Source organism: Meleagris gallopavo, chromosome 4 (genome assembly GCF_905368555.1).
Source record: "Meleagris gallopavo chromosome 4, MGAL_WU_HG_1.1, whole genome shotgun sequence".
NCBI classification, from domain to species: Eukaryota; Metazoa; Chordata; class Aves; order Galliformes; family Phasianidae; genus Meleagris; species Meleagris gallopavo.
This window is the reverse complement of record NC_139407.1, coordinates 62,623,603-62,644,646: the sequence shown is the minus strand read 5'-3', so window position 1 is coordinate 62,644,646 and position 21,044 is coordinate 62,623,603. Positions and strand designations below refer to the sequence as shown.

General features: G+C 38.6%; 2 protein-coding genes across 2 annotated transcripts in view; both read right to left on the bottom strand.

Moving 5' to 3' along the window:
- Positions 1 to 8,567, bottom strand: part of POLN (DNA polymerase nu) — an 88,657-nt gene extending 80,090 nt beyond the window's left edge. The window contains exons 1-4 of the mRNA XM_085223610.1: positions 6,717 to 8,567; positions 4,222 to 4,283; positions 1,907 to 2,389; positions 1,238 to 1,431 (exon numbers count right to left, since the gene is read on the bottom strand). Coding sequence (XP_085079736.1) covers positions 1,238 to 1,431; positions 1,907 to 2,389; positions 4,222 to 4,283; positions 6,717 to 6,879 — 902 coding nt within the window. The 5' untranslated portion in view covers positions 6,880 to 8,567. The remainder of the gene's footprint in view (positions 1 to 1,237; positions 1,432 to 1,906; positions 2,390 to 4,221; positions 4,284 to 6,716) is intronic.
- A 141-nt stretch (positions 8,568 to 8,708) lies between these two features.
- On the bottom strand, positions 8,709 to 16,591 carry HAUS3 (HAUS augmin like complex subunit 3). Its single transcript, XM_031553200.2, has 5 exons — positions 16,457 to 16,591; positions 14,780 to 16,278; positions 13,304 to 13,740; positions 11,437 to 11,662; positions 8,709 to 10,201 (listed from the first exon to the last, which is right to left on the bottom strand). The coding sequence occupies exons 2-5, from the start codon at positions 15,689 to 15,691 to the stop codon at positions 9,935 to 9,937; spliced, it is 1,842 nt and encodes a 613-aa protein (XP_031409060.2). The 5' UTR covers positions 15,692 to 16,278; positions 16,457 to 16,591; the 3' UTR covers positions 8,709 to 9,934.
- Positions 16,592 to 21,044: the final 4,453 nt, after the last annotated feature.

Here is a 21,044-nt window from a genome sequence, read left to right as displayed (position 1 = left end):
CATAAGGAAATCCTGACACTTAGAATTAAACACAATCTTAATCCAAAAGAGCAACTTGCATCCCTATAATACTTTAAGGTGTCTAAATGAGATCACAGAATCTTCTAAAGTTACTAGACAATCTAAATTGCTCTAACTGCCTACTGCTCAAAGGCTGCTTAAAACTAGTTCTACTCTCATTTTTCCATATCTTCCCATTCTTTTTTGAAAGCATCTATAGTTCCTGTATCCACGACATTTGAAATAGAACTATGTATAGATTTCACTAATCATGCGTGTTGTTTCCAGTAAGCTTTATTTTCGACAGCATAAAAAGATTATTCCTTATAGGGCTTTCATGTTGATTTATTGTTAATGAAATGAAACCACAGTTCTTGGACAGGTTTAAAATCTTTTATTTTAAATTTTTTAGGTCATAAGGTATTTCTGAGTATATTGTAGAATCACTATTAAACAACCTCACCATTCTTGCAATAAGCATTTAGAAAAAAATGCATAGGTAGAATACTTATTTAACTTCTTTGTTCTTGAGTTTTTGTTGTTCTGAAGTACTTTAAATCCTAAAATTCAGTTGTTTACAATAAATCAGTTGTTACTGAAAATCATAAAGCATTATGAAAAAGTTTTATCATGTGACTATTGAAGTGAAAAATCAATCTAATTCCTCCCTTAATAGGATACTACTTCAAAGTTAATAAGGAATAAAAATGCATTTTGGTTATATTAACTGGAAGTTCAAAATAAAACCCAACTTGAAAAATTTAGCCCAACTATTAAACAGATGCAGAAAACGTTGTTGTAATTTGGATGTTTCGCTGTTACTGGATAACAAGAAAATCTCATTCAACATCTCAAAAGTCATCTTAAAAGCCTACTGCTCCCTATGCTCCAAAATGAAAAATATTACCAGAGATCAAAAAGGCTATTTACAATGTCCTAAGATTACTATGTAAGAAATGCAGGGAGGAAGTGAAGATTAGATACAAAAAAGAAAAATCTCGTGAGATTTGAGATTTATGTCTTTTGAGCCATATCATTGTAGGGTGTTCACACAGCATTTCTAGGTGAATATATTAATATTATAAATTGATATAATACTTAAGGATTGTGTATTAGTATATTAAATGAATATTATCATAATCCCAGCCTCCTCCTGCAAAGAAATCAAGTCATCAATATCATCACAGCCAAAGCCATACAGAAAGCAGAATGTTGCTTTATTCTTACAAACTCTTACCGGGCAAATTTGTTGTGAGCCTGTTCTTCTTGCTCCCAAAGGGAAGAGCATTCAGTTTCCAAATAAATGAATTTATCACTTTGACTAGCAGAGCTCCAAGTACTGGCAGTTGAAGAGAAATTGAGAGAGCAAAGGCGATCTGTTTGACTCTTCACTAATACAGCAATTCCCTTTACTGATGAGGCTAAGGTGGTCTGTTAAGTATAATTACAACAGTGTTTCCTCTGAGATCTTTTATGCAATGCCAAAAAAATTTCCCAAGTATTTTACAATATGAAAACTACAAGGTACAGTAGTTACTGTATACACCATTGACATAATAAAGGAGTTTGCAAATGCTTCATCCCTAAAAAAAAAGAACCAACAAACTACAGTGACAGCCAAGGTAGGAAGAAGAAAAAAAATATTTAAAGTCTTGCTTGATGTATGCTAATGAGTGCTTAGCCCAAGAGGTTCCAATTTCTTTAGATTTTACTTGATAACTAAGAATAAAAGGCAGCCAGAAGTATGAAGATTTATCTCATTATAAATTAGTATTTTGGTAAGCAAGAATGTTTGAAACTGCTCCGGATTCCACCCTCCCAATGAACATGGCTTTATATTAACCAGCCACATGCACAGTTCAAATAATTCAGCAAAACCATCACAAAAAACCCACAATTCACTAACCTGCTCTGTGTTAAGCTGTGAAGAACCATCTAGAAATATCATGGTAGTTACAAAAGCCACTGCTTCTTCTATATTTGCAATTAATTCTCTTTTTTCTTCATATCCTAAACTCCTGATATCACAAAAATCATTTTCAGAATGCTCTGCTTGTCTGGAAGTCCAGTTATATCTCCTCTCATGTGAAATGTGTTTCTTAACAAGCAATCTTTTTTTCCCCAAACAATATGTAGGTACCTCTTGCTTTCTTTTAAGGGGGGTAACTAAATTCTTTTCACCATCTGCCATGTTTCTTTCTTCTACTGTAAGGTTTCTCTCCTTATATCCCCATTTAGTAGAGCCTAATTCCTGGTAGAAGCCCAATATTTTGTTATCTTGACAGCAAAGTATTTCTTTGGTATGTGCCATCCTGACTATCTCACCAGCAGTACTTTTTTCAGAGCTGGCAGGTGATTTTAATAAGGCAACTATGGAATCACTGATCTCCTGGGGGGAAAAAAAATAAATAAATCAGAAAATGTTCAGTGAACCAATTTTTCAACTTATTAGGAGACACAAAAGAACATACATGAGTCCATTCAGCTTAGCTTTTCAAGATGTGATGCTCTACAGAAAAAAGTTAGTGATAACATCAGAAAAGAGCCAGCTTAAGGAAACTATAGGCCAAATAGCATATATATAAAAAATGATTTTATACTTATATCCTTAGGTGGGAAAATATCAGCTCAGAAGGACTGAATGTGTAAGAACTGTAGACAGACAGCTATTGCACTCAAGTATATTCTCCAGTCAAATTACAACCAGTTTTTATTGTTTAACACATAGTAGAATTTGAATTAGGACACCAAAGTAATTATAGAATCAGCAGTAAGTAATTATCTTTTTAAAACTTCAAAAATAGGAACAAAACAATGTTAATTATCAAGTCAGAATAATAGAGTTGAACAATGATTAACACAAAGCAGCAGCAGCCGCCTCGGGGAAGAACCAATCATCTATTAGAAATAATGACATAGCTGGAAGTAAATAACAGGCTTTCAAAGTCAGAAGATGTAGTTCCATAATTTATGTAGAATAATCTTGCTAAATGTGGTGAGTCAAAATTTATCTCCTCAACATTACAGGATGGGTTTCCACTACTATTTACATCCATCTATGGCTTAAATCATTCTCATGAAGCCCATCTAAGAGCCAATTAAATTTGCAGTAAGCTACCCCATGTCAAGCCTCCTAGATGGACTTGCAGAAGTGAGCAATAATCTCCAGAGTTGGAGTAAGGAAGGCTATGGGATTTGCAGCTGGGATAGGGCTTCAGTTTTAATACCTGCAAATCATTTGACCAACTCAATAGAACTCAACCTCAACCCAAGTTGGGACTGTTCCAGTTAGCCATTTCCATTCTTGGAGTAGCACCTGGAATCAGAGTTGGAACAGACTTCTAAAGGCCATCTAGTCCAACTCCCCTGCAATGAACAGGGACATCCACAGCTACATCAGGTTGCTCAGAGCCTGGTCCAGCCTCGCCCTGAAAGCCTCCAGGGATGGGGCATCTCTGGCAACCTGTGTGAGGGTCTCACCACCCTCACTGTAAAAGATTTCTTCCTTATGTGTACCTGCATGCACATTAAATAAATTCAGGGAGATGATTCAACAGAAAAATTAAACTTCCCAATTTGCACGCATTTTTCTTGTGAACCAGCTCACTTTGATTGTGAAACACCTAGTAGCAGCCTATGGAAGCACCAGAGATGGATGGTAAAATAATTTAATCTTCACCCACACAGCTGCCCTAAGGACTTTCAGTAGACAGAACAATGCGTTAATTTAGAACAGCTAATGGAAAGGATATAATATCTAATGGTTCTGTTCTAGAACTGTTCTGTTCCCCACATGGGAATTACATGGGCTAGTTATGGATGAGAGGATAATTTACAAAACATAAGACACTTCACTACTGCTACAAAAAGTTCTTTCCAGTATTTTGCAGGGTATTTTCAGATGCTAGCGTTTCTTCAGTCATAGAGGTGTGAGAACAATTTAAAACTATATTAACTACCTGAATTTGGCAACATTCTTAATTTATTTCTGGTCAATCTGTCAGAAAAGACTGTATAAGCAGTGCAAGGTGGGGCCAAGACTCTCTAAGGCAAATAGACAGCAAGTGCAAAATAAGATTAAAGAGGAAAGTTATCTAAACCACAAATGTATGCAATGTACTGCAACACAGTTTGTTAGGGAAGAACTAGTCAATAACAACTTCAAGTCCTCTATAAACCAGTGGCTTTTTTTAGTGGTATTTTATCTTACAGTGTGCTTGCCTTTTCATTTTTCAGACCTGTATCCTTATCACCTAGTTTATCTTCCTTTGTCTTCTCTTTACCTTTAAGAAAAGAAAATATTTTATAACACAAACGAACCTGATCAGTGCATATAATTTAGCTTACAGAGTGCTAGATTACCAACCCTGTTACTACAGATAAAATAATTGCTATCAAGTTTTCTGTGGCAGCTGTTTTCCTCAGACTAACACAATTCATGCTTAAAATGGCTGCAGGTTCTGAAACATGCATACACAGAAGTATGCTCTGTCTCCCTTAAAAAAAAAAAACAACAAACAGGATATTCAACTTTGCTACAAAGCAGAAAACGTTTTCTAGGGTACTCAGAAGGCACTTTACTGTAATATTGTAAGCATGCACACTGCCATCCTTCAAAATCTATTCAATTTTTGTCAAAGCAACGCTAGAGGCATGTACAATAAAAACAACAAACATGTGCCACAGTTTACACAAAATCACAGGAGCTGGAAGGGACCTCCAAAGAAATCAAGTCCATACCCCTGCTAAAGCATGTTGCAGAGGTAGACATCCAGATCTTGAAAATCTCCAGAGAAGGAGACTCCACAGCCTCTCTGGACAGTATGTTCAAATGCTCTGTCACTCTCACAGTGAAGAAGTTCTTCCTCGTATCTGTATGGAACTTCCTGTGTTACAGCTTTTGCCTGTTGCCCCTTATCCTGACACTGAACACCCGCGAAGAGCCCAGCTCCATCCATTCAACTTCCACACTTCAGATACTTACAAACAACGATATTTATAAATAGTGTAACGTGTTGTCAGGTAATACTATCCTCAAAAATAGTATTCAATAAAATATTTTATTTGCATATGACCTAGAAAAAAAAAATTGACCACGCTCCATTGAGAAGTTAATTCTTATCACATTGCTCATCCTTGCAAGAGAATGGGTTTTAAGACCAGACAAGAAGAGAGCAAGGAAAACTCAGACTGATCAAACTGACAGAAAGGTGAGTCACGGCCAGCATAACAGCACAGTTGTGGCTGTCAGTGCTGGGTTTAAGACAGAACCCCAGGCCACAGCATAGTTGCTAACCTGGGCCCACCTCTGAACTACCAGTGATATTTTAGCCTAGAGTTCTTCTGAAAGTTTAAGGAAGGCTTTGTAATTTCAGGACTTTACATAATGTGAATGAAAAGGTTAAGATATGCCTTCTCCTTTTCTTCCCTCAACACCACCCAGGAGTCCAAGAAGAGAAGTAAATGAGGGCTGGAATAAAAGAACGAAGGGTAATAGGCAAGCAGTACTTAAAATTTCAATGAGCACAGTAAAAGAAGTTTCCTGAAATATGTGCCTCTGCAGTCTGCAATTAGAACTCTTACCTCTAGATCCTTATATTGCCTAGCAATTAAAAAAGAAACCAAAAAATACTCATGAGCAAAATGCATATTCCTTTCTAACTGCTGGTCCAGAAATCCTGCCGATTTCTGCTACAAAACTTGCATTACCAGCAGCAAGAAATTCTGAACCTAACATGCTGCTGTTCAGTAACAAAGCATGAAGAAATCTACTTCCTTTCACTGAAACCGTTTGATTATTAGAATAAGGATTTGACTAGGCAAACCAGGATCCTGTATTTAAAAGACTAAAAAAGCATTTTAAAAGACAACTACTTTCCCCAGAAGAAACTAAGCATATTACTTTACAATATTGTAGGCATCTCACACTGTATAATTTGTTATTTATCTCCAGTTAAGTCCCCTAACTGGTGGGATGCATCAAGAAAACCAAACCTAAAATTCACTCTTCCACAATAATAAGATTATAATCTAACAATGATAATAAGCGATTTTGCATTCAGTGCTCTTAACTGCTTAAAGTATCTAGATACTTCTTCTTACAAGTTCACCATCCTGAGAAAATAGACCTTATTTTCTCTCCTGCAGCACACAGTATTCAGTATGACATACGTAAGCGGCTACACAACTTTCAGTTCCTGCCTTATGCTAGGAATTATCACCAGATGGCAGTAGAAAGCCATCCTAGCCTTCAAACTTCACAAAAGCTAGTCTAAAAGTGCTGACGCACCATTAACATTATCTACCTCGCTCTACCGCTGGAACTTACATTCACTTTTTCCCCTAGAATTGCACAGAGCGAGTTGGTAATGAGAATGTTTTGGAAGAAAAGACGAGTCTGGAGAGCTCACAGGGCTTCTTGCAATTTTTCAGCATCTCTACTGCAAGTACCTAGTGAAGATTCAAGTTAATGCAGATTTACAGTGTTAATGGCTAGAAATTCTCATTTATATTATTACAGGTTAGGAAGGAAAAAAATGTAGTAAAATTCAGGCTAACAGCAAGATCCCAGTTTCTTGCACTCACACAGTGATATTTAACCAGGAAAGACACATCAAATGCTACAGTTATTTCTTAATTCCTGAGGTTCCATGTTGTGTGCTTGCATTTCAGTTTTTCAACTGGAAAGAGAGACACTTAAGAATGCCAAGACTTACTCTGATTATTTTTTCTGCTAGTCTGTACTCCTGTAGGAATAGACTGCAAAGCTGACATAATCCTCTGAGCAGCATCAGATAAAGGCACCTCAGAAATCCCACATCCTATGTATGATGCGTAATGCTCCATTTTTATGATTAAACCTAAACATAGAATACACATATGAATTATGCATTATATCAGTCAGAAAGCAGTCTGCACTTTAATTCTGTTTAAGTTAAAGACAAAATACAATGACTGTGCTCAGCCATCCATTTGCCTTAATAGATTTTCTCCCTGACATGCCTAAAGTATTCTAAAGTATTGCAAATCAAAATTAGCAAAACTCGTCATTCACAAAACCTACAAAGTGAAACATCTTGAAATACAGTGTTTTAGTACACTGAGAAAAATTATCACAGAATGGCCAGGGTTGGAAGGGACCTCAAGGATCATGAATCTCCAACCCCACTGCCACATGCAGGGCCACCAACCTCTACATTTAATACCAGACCAGGCTGCCCAGGGCCCCATCCAATCTGGCCTCGAACACCTCCAGGGATGATGATGACACCTCTCTGGGCAGCCTGTGCCAGCACCTCACCACACCACACCACTGTAAAAAATTTCCCCCAACATTCAACCTAAGTCTTCCCTCCCTCAACTTAAAACCATTTCCCCTTGTCCTGCTAAAAATTATGCAGTCTTAAGTATAGCTAACTTTAATAAGAGAATGACAAACAAGGATTATTCTATGTTCAATCTAGTCTATATCTAGCATATGCACAGCTTTAATGTTGTTAGTACTCAAGTTTTAATTCATGGATGTTTTTCTTGATCTGTCAAAACAGCACCAACATGTGATGAAAGAAGAGTTACTATCATCATGCACAAAGATCAATAATATAGTTTTAGAAAACGTGCATATAAAAAAAACCTATTTTTTAATTCTGTATAATTTACATACTCAAGTATTAGCATGACTACATTCATCAGTGTAAAGTCAGTCGTGTCAAAAGCCTCTACAAGTTTTAAGCACAGTTTTACCAATTTTACCCTTTCTTTCCTCCCCTCTCCAAAAGCAGCTGCTTTTCCACTTGTAGAGTATGGCTACAGGACAGTACATACAAAAACTTGGAAGCACTAGATAAAATGCATTTGGGAGAACTAGAGACAAGGTACCCATACTGACATACTGCTTGACTTTATATAGCTAATCAGTATAAAGCACAGAACTTACTACAGACACTAGGTATGCATGCAACATTTTCAAAGGATTCGAGAAAGTATATTCTCCACCGAGAATCACTGTTAAGTAATTTAATTCCTATACAAATATGTTATTCTGATCTTCTTTTACTAAGTCCTGTGTATAAGTAGCCTTTCAAGTCAAGTCTAACTATCAACGATACACCCTTTTCTTTACAAAGAAATATTTTTCTTAGTTCAAGATCACAAGCAAATTGCTTAGTCTAACTTGTACAAGAAATTACTTACAAATACAAAAAACTATCAAAGAGGAATAGCCATCAAGCCACATAAAGTTCTAGCTAGTAGCTATTTAGATCAAAAGAGGTAATCCTGTTTCAATTTGTGTATGCAATAATCTAAAGCTTTCATAATAGCTTGAACTGTAGATGTTGTAGAAGACAAAGAGCATCTCTAAACTCGTTTGTGAGAAAGAAAAATGAAAACACCACATGACCAACCTCCAGCACAGTGCTCAAGAACCTTAAGCAGAGTAAAACAGTGAGGCATTTTTTAAGTCACAGGATACTTCTGGTCATAACCCTTACAAATTAAGTACTGCCATACTGCATGATGCAAACTCATAACTAACTTTCATGGAATCTAACAAAGATACAAGGAAAAAAAAAAAATCACTACTTTGTCAAACAAAATAATGCACTATACAGTGATAGTTGATTTGCAATTTGATATTAAGCAAGAAGCAATAGCAGTAAGATTTTCCTTTTCCAGACATTCCACAAGCCAGGAACATAGTCTTCTCCTAACTTTTAAAATTAATGTTTTTATTCATTGTTTTCTTACAGAAGGTAAAAATATTTCCTAACTTCCCATAGAGAGAAGTAGTAATCTTCAGATTCAAACTCTGGAGCCTATCAAAATGAGAACCTAGAAGATTAAAAATAAACAAGACACCATTCATGAGCATATACTAACATACAGATATGCCATAAATATTGACAGCACTGAACTGAACTTAATAACAAACAACATATGGATCTAAACAGCATGAAAAGTAGACAAAAACATCAAACTGATAATCTAAAAATTACACATTTAAGAATAAGTTACATAAACGTAGAAATTAGAAGCTTGAAGTCAAAATATTTTTTGAAATACTACTATTGAAATTGAAGCTAATTTCTAGCCTTCATCAATATGTGCAACACTTGAAAGCAAGTACAGCTGATCTAATCAGAAAACAAGAGCCTGGAATATTTTTATACTACAAGAGCATATTTAGTGCCATTGGTCTATTAGGAAGCCTACACAAAAATTTGATTAGCAGTCTTAATACCAGGCTATGCAGGAGTATGAAAACATCATCAAATGCCAGGCAACACAAATCAGAGAGTAAATACTGTGTAAAGATACACAGAATGTCCAAGTCCAAAAGGTAAATTAAAAGTTCTCTCTTTGAAAAGTTTGCTATAAGTGGGGACTAATTTCTACAGAGAAGACAAATGAAGCGATGACATGGTGGTCAAACAGCCAACAGATTCTGATACATATTCTGATACATTTCCATACAATAAAAATAAATCTTAGAGGAACTGTAAAGCAGAATCATTATTTCTGCCTTGGAGAACCTTCCTCTACAGAAGGAAGCACATTACCACTTATGTTCCAAAATCTGGAATCCCTCTTCCTGCATTGAATGTTTCTTACCATGCAAGAAAACTAATCTCAAGAGTTTGAAGCTTTCCTTTGCTCTATGCTGCACAAAGTGGAAATCAACATGCAGCCTAGTAAAAGAGTGGTGTGTATATAATTCATTCAAGAAACCAGTGTGCTAATTAATATTGAACAACTTGAACTGAATGACCAAATGCCAAAGCCATGAAGCAGCATATAACCCAAACATGGTACTGTGGCAGCTGTTATCATACACTGCAGTGATAAATGTTCACCTTGATAAGCTAATACTTATTCCATAAACTTGTAGACAGTTTACATTAACATGTTTTTTATCTTAAGAATACACTGAAGATTAAGTATTACGGAATTCACTGGTGGTGAAATTCTCATCTTCCAGACCACTGGCTTTAGCCTCTGACTGCTGTTCAAGCTTCTCCACCATCTCTTTCAAGTGGTTCTCATCTTTGTAAAAATACACGTACAAGTTTCTTTCCATCTGATGCAGCTTATTGGATGCTAAGAAGTTTCTCTTTGACTTCACATCAGCAGTAAGATCCATAATTAGTTGATTTAGTTTATTTAAATCACCTTCCAGTTGATGAAATTGTTCAGTAAGTTCCTAAAAGATACACAACACAAAAACGTTATTTTTGTATCATCAATACACCAGTTGAACTAGAAATATGAAAATCTTTTGCATTTGGAAGTCTTTTTTTTTTTTTTTTAAATAAGTGAAAAATCATTAAAAACAATATTATATGATAAATCCTGCATATGTAGCTGTCAAGCTGCATGCATCTGCATCAGGTTATGGAAATGTAATTTAATTTCCTTCCTTACTAAAACAGATGAATTAAGACTGTAAGAACCTGTCCTCCAACTAATGTTGAACAACATTGTCTATCAAGTCTTCATTACTAGTCAAAATGGAACAAAATCAAACAGAAAAGCAATTTAATTTTAATATGAAATAATTGCAAAATACAGTTCTCCTAATTGTCATTCTTATGATAGTTCAGTGTAGGCAGGCTAGTCACCTACTTGCCCATTATTTCCTTATAAGAATTATTTTTCCTTAGACACAGTACCAATAGAAAAATGTGTCACTGTTTTAAGTAACTTGGACCAATAAAGAGTACACTGATGGAGGCAATAACCTTTAATCCTTAAGAAGGCATTCTTCTAATTACAAAGAATAATTTCTTTGTAAGACTGTTCTGTATATTGTGAATAGAGTCGAATGTTATTAATTATATGTTATTCAATATATTTTCTAATGCATGTAAGTAAGGATTGTGGAACAAGTGAAGGCTTCTGTTGCATTTTTCAGATATTTATAGTTGCTTACTATAACAAAATTGTATTTAACCTTATTCCCCTTCAAAAGCAGCTGCAAAAGCCATCCAGGAGCTCTGTCATAGAATTGTCCTACTAAAGCTATCCATCAAAAATCCCAACATTCTTATTCCCTACAAATGAGCCAACACAGCCACACCATTTTAAGGGGCCAGACCATACTATTCAGGTGAATATTTATATGAATTTTCCTGTGACACCATAGCCAGAAGACATTTTCCACACCATAAATCTATACATGACTGTAACTGCCTTTGAAAGAAATTAAGAGTTAGATGCCACTATTGCTTCAAAACCAATAAATTATTACCTGCCGACATATGCAAAATCCCACACTTGCTAAGAGCAACACAACTACCAGCCCATCATCATCATTACACTACTAAGTCTGTTAATGACACGTTGTGGCCATTTTATGTCTACATCCTTTATATCTGTCTTAGTAAAAGAGCACAACAGGCATGGACACAATCATTTAATGACGACATAAGGACATACCCGACTAGTGAGTAGTATCTCATTTCCTCCGCAATACAGAGCATCACGAAGAGCATTTACATCACTGTCTAGTTTGGACAACAAGAGAGACTGCTCCTGAGAAGACACTGCTAGCTGCTCTTGTGCTGTTACACAATCCTGATTTAATTTCTGAGCCATCTGTTCCAGGTTTTTGTATGTTTTAAACAGTTGTTTTTTGTTTTCTCCTTCCAAAAGCTGGTAGAGCCTGGAACAAATGAAGTTAGACACAAGCATTTTTAAAGTTACTTAAGCATTCCTGGAATTAGCAGTCAAGAGAAGATCTTCATGTTGAGAAGTTCAAGAAATACGTAGATATGGTACCAGAGAATATGGTCTAATGGACAATACTGGTGGTAGGTGGATGGTTGGATTAGATGGTCTTAGAATTATTAAGGTTGGAAAAGACCTCTATGATTCTAAATTAGACTGAGGACCAGCAAAGTACAGAAGTAGTAAGAGTACTGCTGATATAACGCTGTATCTCCCACTGATCCCATAATTCTATATGTACATGGGTCATGAGTGATCCACAGGACTCCAAAATATTCCAGATGGCAAGCAACAGCAGTGAAATATGTTCTTATGAACAGTGACTCTAATAGCAAATGCCAACTCATTCAGGAGTATGACAACACATGCTTTTGCAAACTGCTTTCCTCCACTTTAAGGACAGCAGCACTGAGAAAACGCCAGAACTCCATGGCCAGTGAGAAATACAAAAAAAAACTTTATGAAATTTTAAAGCTTAATGTTTTCTATCTATGGAAAGACTACTAAGGAATTCTACACTTATGAGTCATGCAAAAGAGTCATGCAAAAGACAGCAATATTTTGCTATAACTAAACAGAACCATAACTTAACACTACATCAGGAACAGACACTGATCTCACTGCTGCTAACTTGATCAGTTGCTACTGCCACCTCTGCATATTAAAGTCTCCAGAATTTGAGAATCATTGAGCCCCAATTAGGTATGAGAGTGCTTTTAGAGAGAGAAGCACTATTTCAAAGGTAACTGAGTTTATTTCATCTACTGCTCATAAACCATTCAGGGTTTACAACTCTGTCATGAGCAACAAGGCCTGCCTTTTTAAAGAATAAAAAAGTGAGCAAGCAGTCAGTAAACATTGTTACTTAGTCACAAAGAATCTCAATAATAAAACGTTACAGTTTTTCAACACAGACAACTTGGGTAAGATGAATCCTACCTCATTCCGCTATTCACTGCTCAAGAATGAATTATCAGTCACTTACCTATTAAAAAACCACTTCAACAGTTTAAAGAAGGGGTAAAAGCCCTATACCACCTATAATTATAGAACACACCTAATGAAAAAGTTTAGGTACCTCGAAGTGAACACAACACAGTACACTCCTGCTGTACCACCTGAGATACAGGAAGACTGAATCACTTTGATGGTGAAAAAAATCCTATATGGGCAACAGGATGCAGGTGGCAAGTCAAGTAGCACTAAAGAGCTAAACACATTTCTTACATTCCAGGAGTTGTTCCTCTCCTCCATAATATAAGGGGTTTTGTAGGCTGAGCAGATGAGGCCGTGGATATTGCCTGGGATATAACTGCTAGTAACAGCTCTTTGCACCTGCACTTCTGGAAAAGCTTTCAAGATGTCTGATTTTGCTAGACATTCATTACATTCTCAATACTGCTGAGGCGATGTTAACATCCCATACCTTGAAAGCTTCAATTCTGGAGAATTTCAAACATTAAGTAGCTATGGCAAGTAACTAATAACAATTGAGACTGCTTTGCTTACCTACATCTTTATCTTCCCAACTTAATTTCAAAAAAAAAAGTCAAGGTTCAGTGACTTTCACACTTACCTACAAGAGAAATTGTCCTTGGAACTAATAGCATTCCTTGGCTTTGCAAGTTCAGTTTGCTTAGATAACACCTCCAGTCTCTGTTGCATCTCATTACTGCTCTGTTTCAGAGATTCTATCAGATTCTCAAGTTGACAGCAGATGTCTTTGTGTTTCTTCAATTCTATGTCATAGGCTAGCTGAATAAGTTCAAATGACACTTTCTGTCTTATCAGATGGCTGCAGATCTCATCCTGTTTAGAAGTGAAATGGTCCAGCTGAGCAATCTCATGATCCAGGTCTGCCATTACCACCGGTGTCATGAACAGCTGTGCATGCTCTTTCAGAAGGGAAGGCAGATCTTTGTTGTTTATTTCAGCTATCTGTTGCTTAATCATAGAGATTTCATCATTTAAACTAGATATTTTGGCTTCGACGTTTTCTTGCTTTCCAATACCCTGCATAAAGCAAAACATATCAATCCCTTCACGGTTCCCTCAGTTTTCTGTTCACCTTTCTTCATTCTGCTTCCCTAACACATTTTCTCAGGTCACACAAGAATCATGCACTCACATGAAAATCAAAGCATCATCAAAATTAAATGAGAACTCTGCAAGCAGCTTTACAGAGTAACTTCACAATATACAAGGCAAATACAGACTTAAGATGGTAAGTATCGTATATATTTCAAGAAATAATTAAATCTGCTCTACTGCAAAGCCATGAAACACTTCATTATAGAAAAACTGTAGGAGCTTATTTTAGTTCACACCTAAATTTCAAACAGATTTACATTCAGCAGATGACTATCAATACTGCCCATCAGAACTAACCTTTTCCAAATGACTCTAATCAATCAAGCACAATATGCCTGTCCACAAATGAAACATAATGCCTCCGGTTAGTCCATGACTGCAGTATATATTTTCTTCCTTCTGTTACAAATTCCTCACATTCTTAAATATCATATTTGCCTATCACTCAATGAGAGATCTGTGGGATTTCAACTACACAAGTCATTGTTTTGATATCTAAAACATATCAACATCATGTCTCCACACTATAAATTCCCAAGTCATTGAACTAAAACCTGGAGGTTTTTTTCCCTAAAGGAAATATTAACAAGAATATATATCACATTAGCCCCCATATGCAAAATTTAAAGTTAAGGTTTATGATTATTGTACAAACAATGGAGACAGCTACAACTTGAAGTTGCAGAGTTTAACAAAAGTAGACAGGTACTACTAAGAATCAGATTTTTAATGTAATAAACTCCAGAATGTAGAATTCAAGGTACTCTTGTACAGTATGGTACAACTACCATACCGAAAAAACTCCTAAGCTAGCTCCGAGTCACTGGAGCTACTTCACAAGAACAAGACTAAAATATCAATAAGTGCAATTCCACTATGTAAAAATTGTAGAACTAATAATTCAAAGCATGCCTGTCTCTGTTTAAAACTCCACAAACTTATAAAGCTATTTGCCACTTACCTTGCTCTTTGGGGATCGCAGCATGCTCTCTGCACGCTCTATAGCTGAATTCAAGCTCTCTTCTTCAGCTTGCAATACAATTAGCTGACGCTGAGCACAAATGTATGTTGCCTGGAGGCTGGCAATCTCCTGACTCTTTCCACAAGCTTCAGTAGTCTCAGCACAAGTGACACGTTTGCTAATATCTGCAAGCTCAAAGTTGTCTTCGTGCAAATTTTCAGCCAATTCCGACATACCCTGATGAAAAAACTTTTTTGCACACGAGGTAAGTGCTGCAGTGCAGTGCTCTTCCTGAGACAAATACTTGTCCAAGGAAAACTGGGAAAAAAACACTGGATGCAAACCTGATCCTCGTTCTGAAGCCGAAGCAGTGAAGAAAGAGGCCAATTTCTTTACTCTATCCACAAGAGACAGCAGTTCGTTATTAAGCTTATTATTTGCTGCAGTGAACAGTTCTAGACCTTCTTTCAAATCTTTCTGTGTTTCTTCCTCTTTGATTTTTAGTGTCTGTAACATGCTGCTGTTTTCAGAAATCATCATCTGAAGCTTATTATGCCGATGGATTGTAAGATTTTTCATTTTCTGAAGAGTTTGAAACTCATCCTCTAATTTCTTAAGTTCCTCCTCCTTCTCTTGGCTGCTGTTCCCTGAATCTGCTGGCTTACAGCTTTTAAGGACTTCATTCAATGCATTTCCTTCTAAAATGGGCTTTCCAGACTCAAGACTATTAAAATCTTGCAGTTCTTTTTCAGATAACACATGCTGCTCATTTACAGTTCCACAAAACCACTCCAGAAATGATTTGTCTTCTGAAGACTCAAACAGCCAGTCAAAATCCTCTCCATTGAGCTCATTGGCTTTTGGATATCCAGTTTTCTTAAGAATTTCCACAAATTCCTTCCCACAGCTCATGATTTAAGTATTTTTGAAAGGAGAAAAGATTCAAACGTGTGGAAAATTTCTAGAGGATTATTCTAGCATGGACTTTTTTAAGGGAATATTCAGTATTCTAACACAGAAGTGTATGCACAGGAAAGTGAAAGTAGCAGATCACACCACAGAACTGAACTACAGCTACCATAGGCTACAATTGTTAGTAAGACCAGAAAGCAATTTTTATTTCAGGGATGTCTTAAGGCATTCCTGTTCTGATCTGATAACCAAGACAAAAAAATTTTTCTTGACAAAAATTACATCCCAAATATTTGCAAAAATATATCGTTTTGCATAGCAAAGGTGACTTTAAGACTAAAATCGAACTTCACCATTAATTCTAAACTAACAGACCCAAACAAATAGCAAGCACATCGTTGCCCTGCTTTGAACTTCCCACATCCGAAATTTAACGATCTTTTTAACTCCAAAACGAGGGAAGCTTTCAGTCTGCCCTAAAAAAAAAGCTAGAGGACACCACACAAGAACTCAAACTCTCGTTTGTATCTTTTACTTCAGCAGCGAACAGAATCTTGTCTTTTAAGGCTTCGTCTTTATATTTCCCTCTGAAAATAGAGCAAGAAGTCCTTTAACATACAAATACCAAAGTAATTACAAAAAGGTCACTCAGAGCAAGCATTCTGTGGTGCAACCAGGCACCGAAGGGCAGCCTTCAGACTAACAGCCCCAATGGGACGCCGGGGGCTGCTTCCCTTAGGACGAGGAGCGGGCAGGGTTACTCACCACGGCGCGGTGCCCCAGCGGCGGGCGGGACAGGCCGCGGCACTGAGAAGCGTTCGGGCAGCGTCCGCAAGGCGAGGGAACGGCGGCAGGCTGTGAGAAGAAGAGGGAGGGGCGGGCGGCCGTTATGGCGCGAACGGTCAAAACGCCCGCCGCGCGCCGCTCTCGCGCAGCCTCCCTCCGCTGAAGCCCATTGCGCACGCGCGCCTCTCCTCCTCGCGAGCCGCCAGCCTGTCGTACAGGCGCGTGCGCGCCGCGCCGCTCCTACCAGGCGGGCCTACGCAAGGCTTGGCCGGAAGCCGCCGTGACGTCATGTGGGCGGGCTGCCCGCGCGCAGCGGCCGTTAGGTGCCGGCTGTGGAGTTTTGTCTGAGCCGCTGGCGGGGTCGGTTGTCGTTGTGGTCGGTCGTGTGCAGCCCTGTGCCGCAGCCTGTGGCTTTCCTGCTGTCCCCCAGCGTAAAAGGAGAGCAACGGTGTCTGCCATTTAACGCGGCTCAGTGCTGAGCAAACCATCGGCACCAGACTGCGGGGTTCGGTGCGCTGCATGAAGCTGAGCAGTGCGGAGGAGGGCCTGGCGTTTGCCTGCAGAGCCTTCGTGCTTGCAGTGCAATTAGCCTGTGAAGCTGCTCTCAGAAAACAAAACAAAAAAAACACTGCAACTAAATCTTTATACTTTTGTAGTGTTTTAAATAGGGAAAATGATACCGAGGCAGCTGGTGATGTGAATAGGCAGTAAATGCTGTGCAGGAGAATGCTGGGAATGCTTGGCTGGGTCAGTAATGCTGCTGATGGTGCTCTGTGGCAGCAGAGGATTGATCAGCACAGACCTGGCCACCTGTAGGGCCCATAGACACTGTGTTGGTGCTTTGCTCATGCCTGTTGCTTTCATTTTTTCATGGTCTTGGTGACCACCAATTTGTCTAATCCCTTTTTGAACCTACTGATGCCATCCAAAGCTTTGCAGGGCAACGAATGCCAGAACTTCGCTAGTTGCTGCTTTAAAAATACACTTTCTTTGGTGTTTTTTTTTTTTAAACTATTGACTCCTTCATTTCATCAAATGACCATTGTCTCTAGCACTGCAGGGTTTGCCTGAACGCCAGCTCTGCATTTACCTTGCCTCTCGTCTTCCTAAAAATTGAGAAATCACAAGTAAATATTCCATCAGCTTTGTCCTCTGCAATGTGAAGAATTGCAAAATTTTGACCTTTGCAAGCAAGTGCTTGATTACTTCACTTTTTTCTGCGCCTTCCACATTGTTGCTGTGCATTTCCTCGTAGGATCGTAACATGGCTTGGTTTGGAAGGGACCTCAAAGCCCACCCAGCCCCAACCCCCTGCTGTGGGCTCGTTGCCCCCACCACGTTAGGCTGGCCAGGGCCCATCCAACTTGGCCTTGAGCACTTCTAGGGATGGGGCACCCACAGCTCTCTGTGCAGCCTGTGCCAGGGCATCACCACGCTCTGAGTGAAAAAAAATTCCTCCTGACATGTAATCTAAATCTCTCCTCTTTTAGTATAAAACCATTCCCCCTTGTCCTGTCACTATCAACCTGTGTAAAAAGTTGGTTTTGCTCCTGCAAATGTTGTTTTCCCTTTCATTTCTTGAGATGAAGAGACAAGATGCACACAGGCCTCAGGGCATAGATGCGCCAAGAGATTTTGTAGCAACAAAATGCTACCTTCTGCTGTGGTTCCAGCGCACTCCCTTATGACGCTTGCTCTTTTCTTGGCTTTTTGGCTTACTCTCCCTGTTGAGGCAACAAACATCCCTTAGCAATGATTACGGGACCTCTTGTGAGGGCTTTTTCTGAGTTTAGAATCAAGTAAAACTTTTACTAACAATTGGAGCACCTCTTGTTAGACAATTCTTAAATTTAGCTGCTTTCATTTCTTGTTTATGTTTCACATGCCACGTTTTTCTGGTCTTTTCTATTTGCCTCACCGTGGCCTCCTTTACTCTCTCACTGAGTCATGCAGGAGGGTTTGAAACAGCATTTTCTATTTGTGTCAGGCATTTTACCCAGGCTTCTAATGCAAGATTTTTAAGCCTTCTTGGTGCCTTTAGGCTACTTCCTTTTCTACTACTTTTTAGGTGGTTGCAGGGTTGGGGTTTTTTTGGCAATTTCTTCCCCATTTTTACATAGTTTGTTTTCTTAAAATTCAGCATTTGCTACTTTATTTGCCTTGCTTTTTGTTCTTACACCATGCTGCTTAATTATGTTGTGGTTGACATCAGAGAGCACCTCTCCCACTAATAGCTCTCAAATCTGAAGACTAGATTCAGAGCTGTGTTTTTCCTTGTGGCTTCCAGGGCCAGTTATTCTAGAAATAAGTTGCTAAGTGCATCCAGAAATTCTATCTCTACATTTCACCCTGGTGAGGCACTGACCCAGTGTGTATGTGGGTGGTTGAGCCCTCCCACTACATGTCCTAAATGTGCAGCTCCTCTAATCTCACTTAATGCAGCTGTTGAAATGAATCAATGTGGGGAAATGAGCAACCTCTCAGCACAGCTAAGGCTGACTTGCAGGAGTTTTTCAAGATCAAAATCAGCACCTGAATCGCCTGCAAAGTGCAATATGGTGATTTGTAGCTTAGTGTGACCTGTGCAAGACACATTTGTGCATTAAACCTGACCTGGCAGTGATGGGTAAAAAGAGCTGTAGTGGTGAATTCTTTACCATCAGATTACAGCTTGATACGCAGGTGCAAGTAGGCTAGGTGAAGTTTTCATATTGTCTTACACATAGAGTGTGTGGTGTCTTTCTGATAGGGAAGGAGCAAAAGCATTCACTAGTGTACTTCAAGAGACAATGCTGTTTCAGTTCAGTTACTTGCAGTAAAATGGTCCTATGGCTGTATTTTGGAGGCTCGTGCTTCACACTACTGCATTGTTTAATCTGTTCAATAACATACATATTATCGTTTCTCGTATAAAAAAGATGAGAGCAAAAGCAAATTTTGTATTTTTTTCATCTAGAAACTTTTCTAAAATTCCTCTGACCTGAGAGCAGTCAAGCTCTGTAATTGAAGGCCACATCCTAGACACAAGAAGATAGATGCATCTGAAAGAAGAGGATTTCATACAGTTCCTGGACTTCTGCAGCTATACCTTCAGATCCCTGTATCAGCAGCTTACCTCATTACTTCCTCCCTCCAGACTCAAGACTCCCTCCTGTCCTTACACAAAACACCCATCCGCATCTGCTTAGGTGGGCGACCAGGGACGTACTCCAATTCTGAGCTGGTTTGGAGCTGCACAGGTGCTGGGCAGCAGATACCTTGTGGAACAGTTAGCTCAGTCATTCCAGCCTTTGAGCTCAGGAAGCAATTTGGTTCTCTTTCTACCCAGACATGAAATTTTCACGGAATTTTTCATCACTGATTATCACTGCAGCCTCCATCCTATCTCTGCTTTGTCAAATTTGGTCAGAATTAGCCTGAAGGTTCAAAAGTTATCAAGGAAAGAGGAGGGGAACAGATGGATGAAAGAGGAATTGACAGACAGCATGATCTCATAATCCCCGCTGGCATAGGAATTCAGGCTAGAATTGAAATATTTTAGGTCAGAACACTGTGCACTTAAACTTCTCATTTTGAAAGAACAAGCCTCTAATGTGAAACAAATTTTCATTTGTTAGACCATAGACCAGCTTTCAGGGGCAGAGATTAAACAGCTTTCCCCTACAAACATGTTAGAGTCATATCTTTGACATTTCTTACAGTCCTTCTTCCCATCCAGCCACAGCCCCATATGCTTCAGTGTTTCCTTCTGCAGCTCCTTATGGGTCAAGAATGTTTTTCTCTGATTCATTTTTTTCATGGTTGTGTTCAGTCAAAACATAATTAAAGGCTTACCTTACCCTTTTTTTCCATTCCAGGAGCAGTTGTTTTGCATCTGTGTCCGAGCACCAGAGAGACTGCTTAGATAGTGTGTTGTATTTACAAGCCATTTTATGGTGGATTCCAGCAGATTAAGACAGAGACTTTTCTGGAAGGATGTCTGCAAGCTCTGCATTATCCCACCCGTGCCATGTTGCATTTGTTTCACTGTAAAACATGATGTAGTTGTGTCTGGTGCTCACTGAGAAGCTATCAATTACCCACTGGCCCAGGCTGTAAAACACATCATACAGGCATCACAGCTGGTGAATATAAACCCTCCCACTGAGATACATCTGTCGTGAAGAGCTCACATAAAACTATTTTGCTTATTATCGTTTTAGGTTTGGGATTTGGTTTGGTTAAATAACAGCGAAGATGTGGGAATAAGTTTTTAGGTGGTGTAACAGTGTGGAAGCTTTTTCATTTTGCATCATGCAGGTTTTTAGCCAGTAGCAGCAGGATTTTAGAGGGGCCCAATGCAGATTGCAGGAGTGCCAGCCACTCTTTGGAAGCACTCTGCTAGAAGAAGATCATTGCTTTAAGCAAACTCATGCTCTGAATTAAGCGCAGCTTTTGAAGTGCTGTGTGAACTGTTATGATAATAAAGCCAGAATACAGAAATTTGGCACCAGCTCGCTCGCTCTCACAGGCACCTGTATTGTCTCTCTGGAGGAACAGATTTCATCCTGAAACCTCGTGTTCCCAG

What these genes read in the sequence shown, in the direction of transcription:
- HAUS3 (XM_031553200.2), bottom strand. Translation starts at nt 15,691, where the DNA reads ATGAGCTGTGGGAAGGAATTTGTGGAAATTCTTAAGAAAACTGGATAT. An exon ending in AAGGACAATTTCTCTTGTAG is followed by an intron (nt 11,663 to 13,303) that starts GTAAGTGTGAAA and finishes CATTTGTTCCAG; the next exon opens with GCTCTACCAGCTTTTGGAAG. An exon ending in AGATACTACTCACTAGTCGG is followed by an intron (nt 10,202 to 11,436) that starts GTATGTCCTTAT and finishes TGTATCTTTTAG; the next exon opens with GAACTTACTGAACAATTTCA.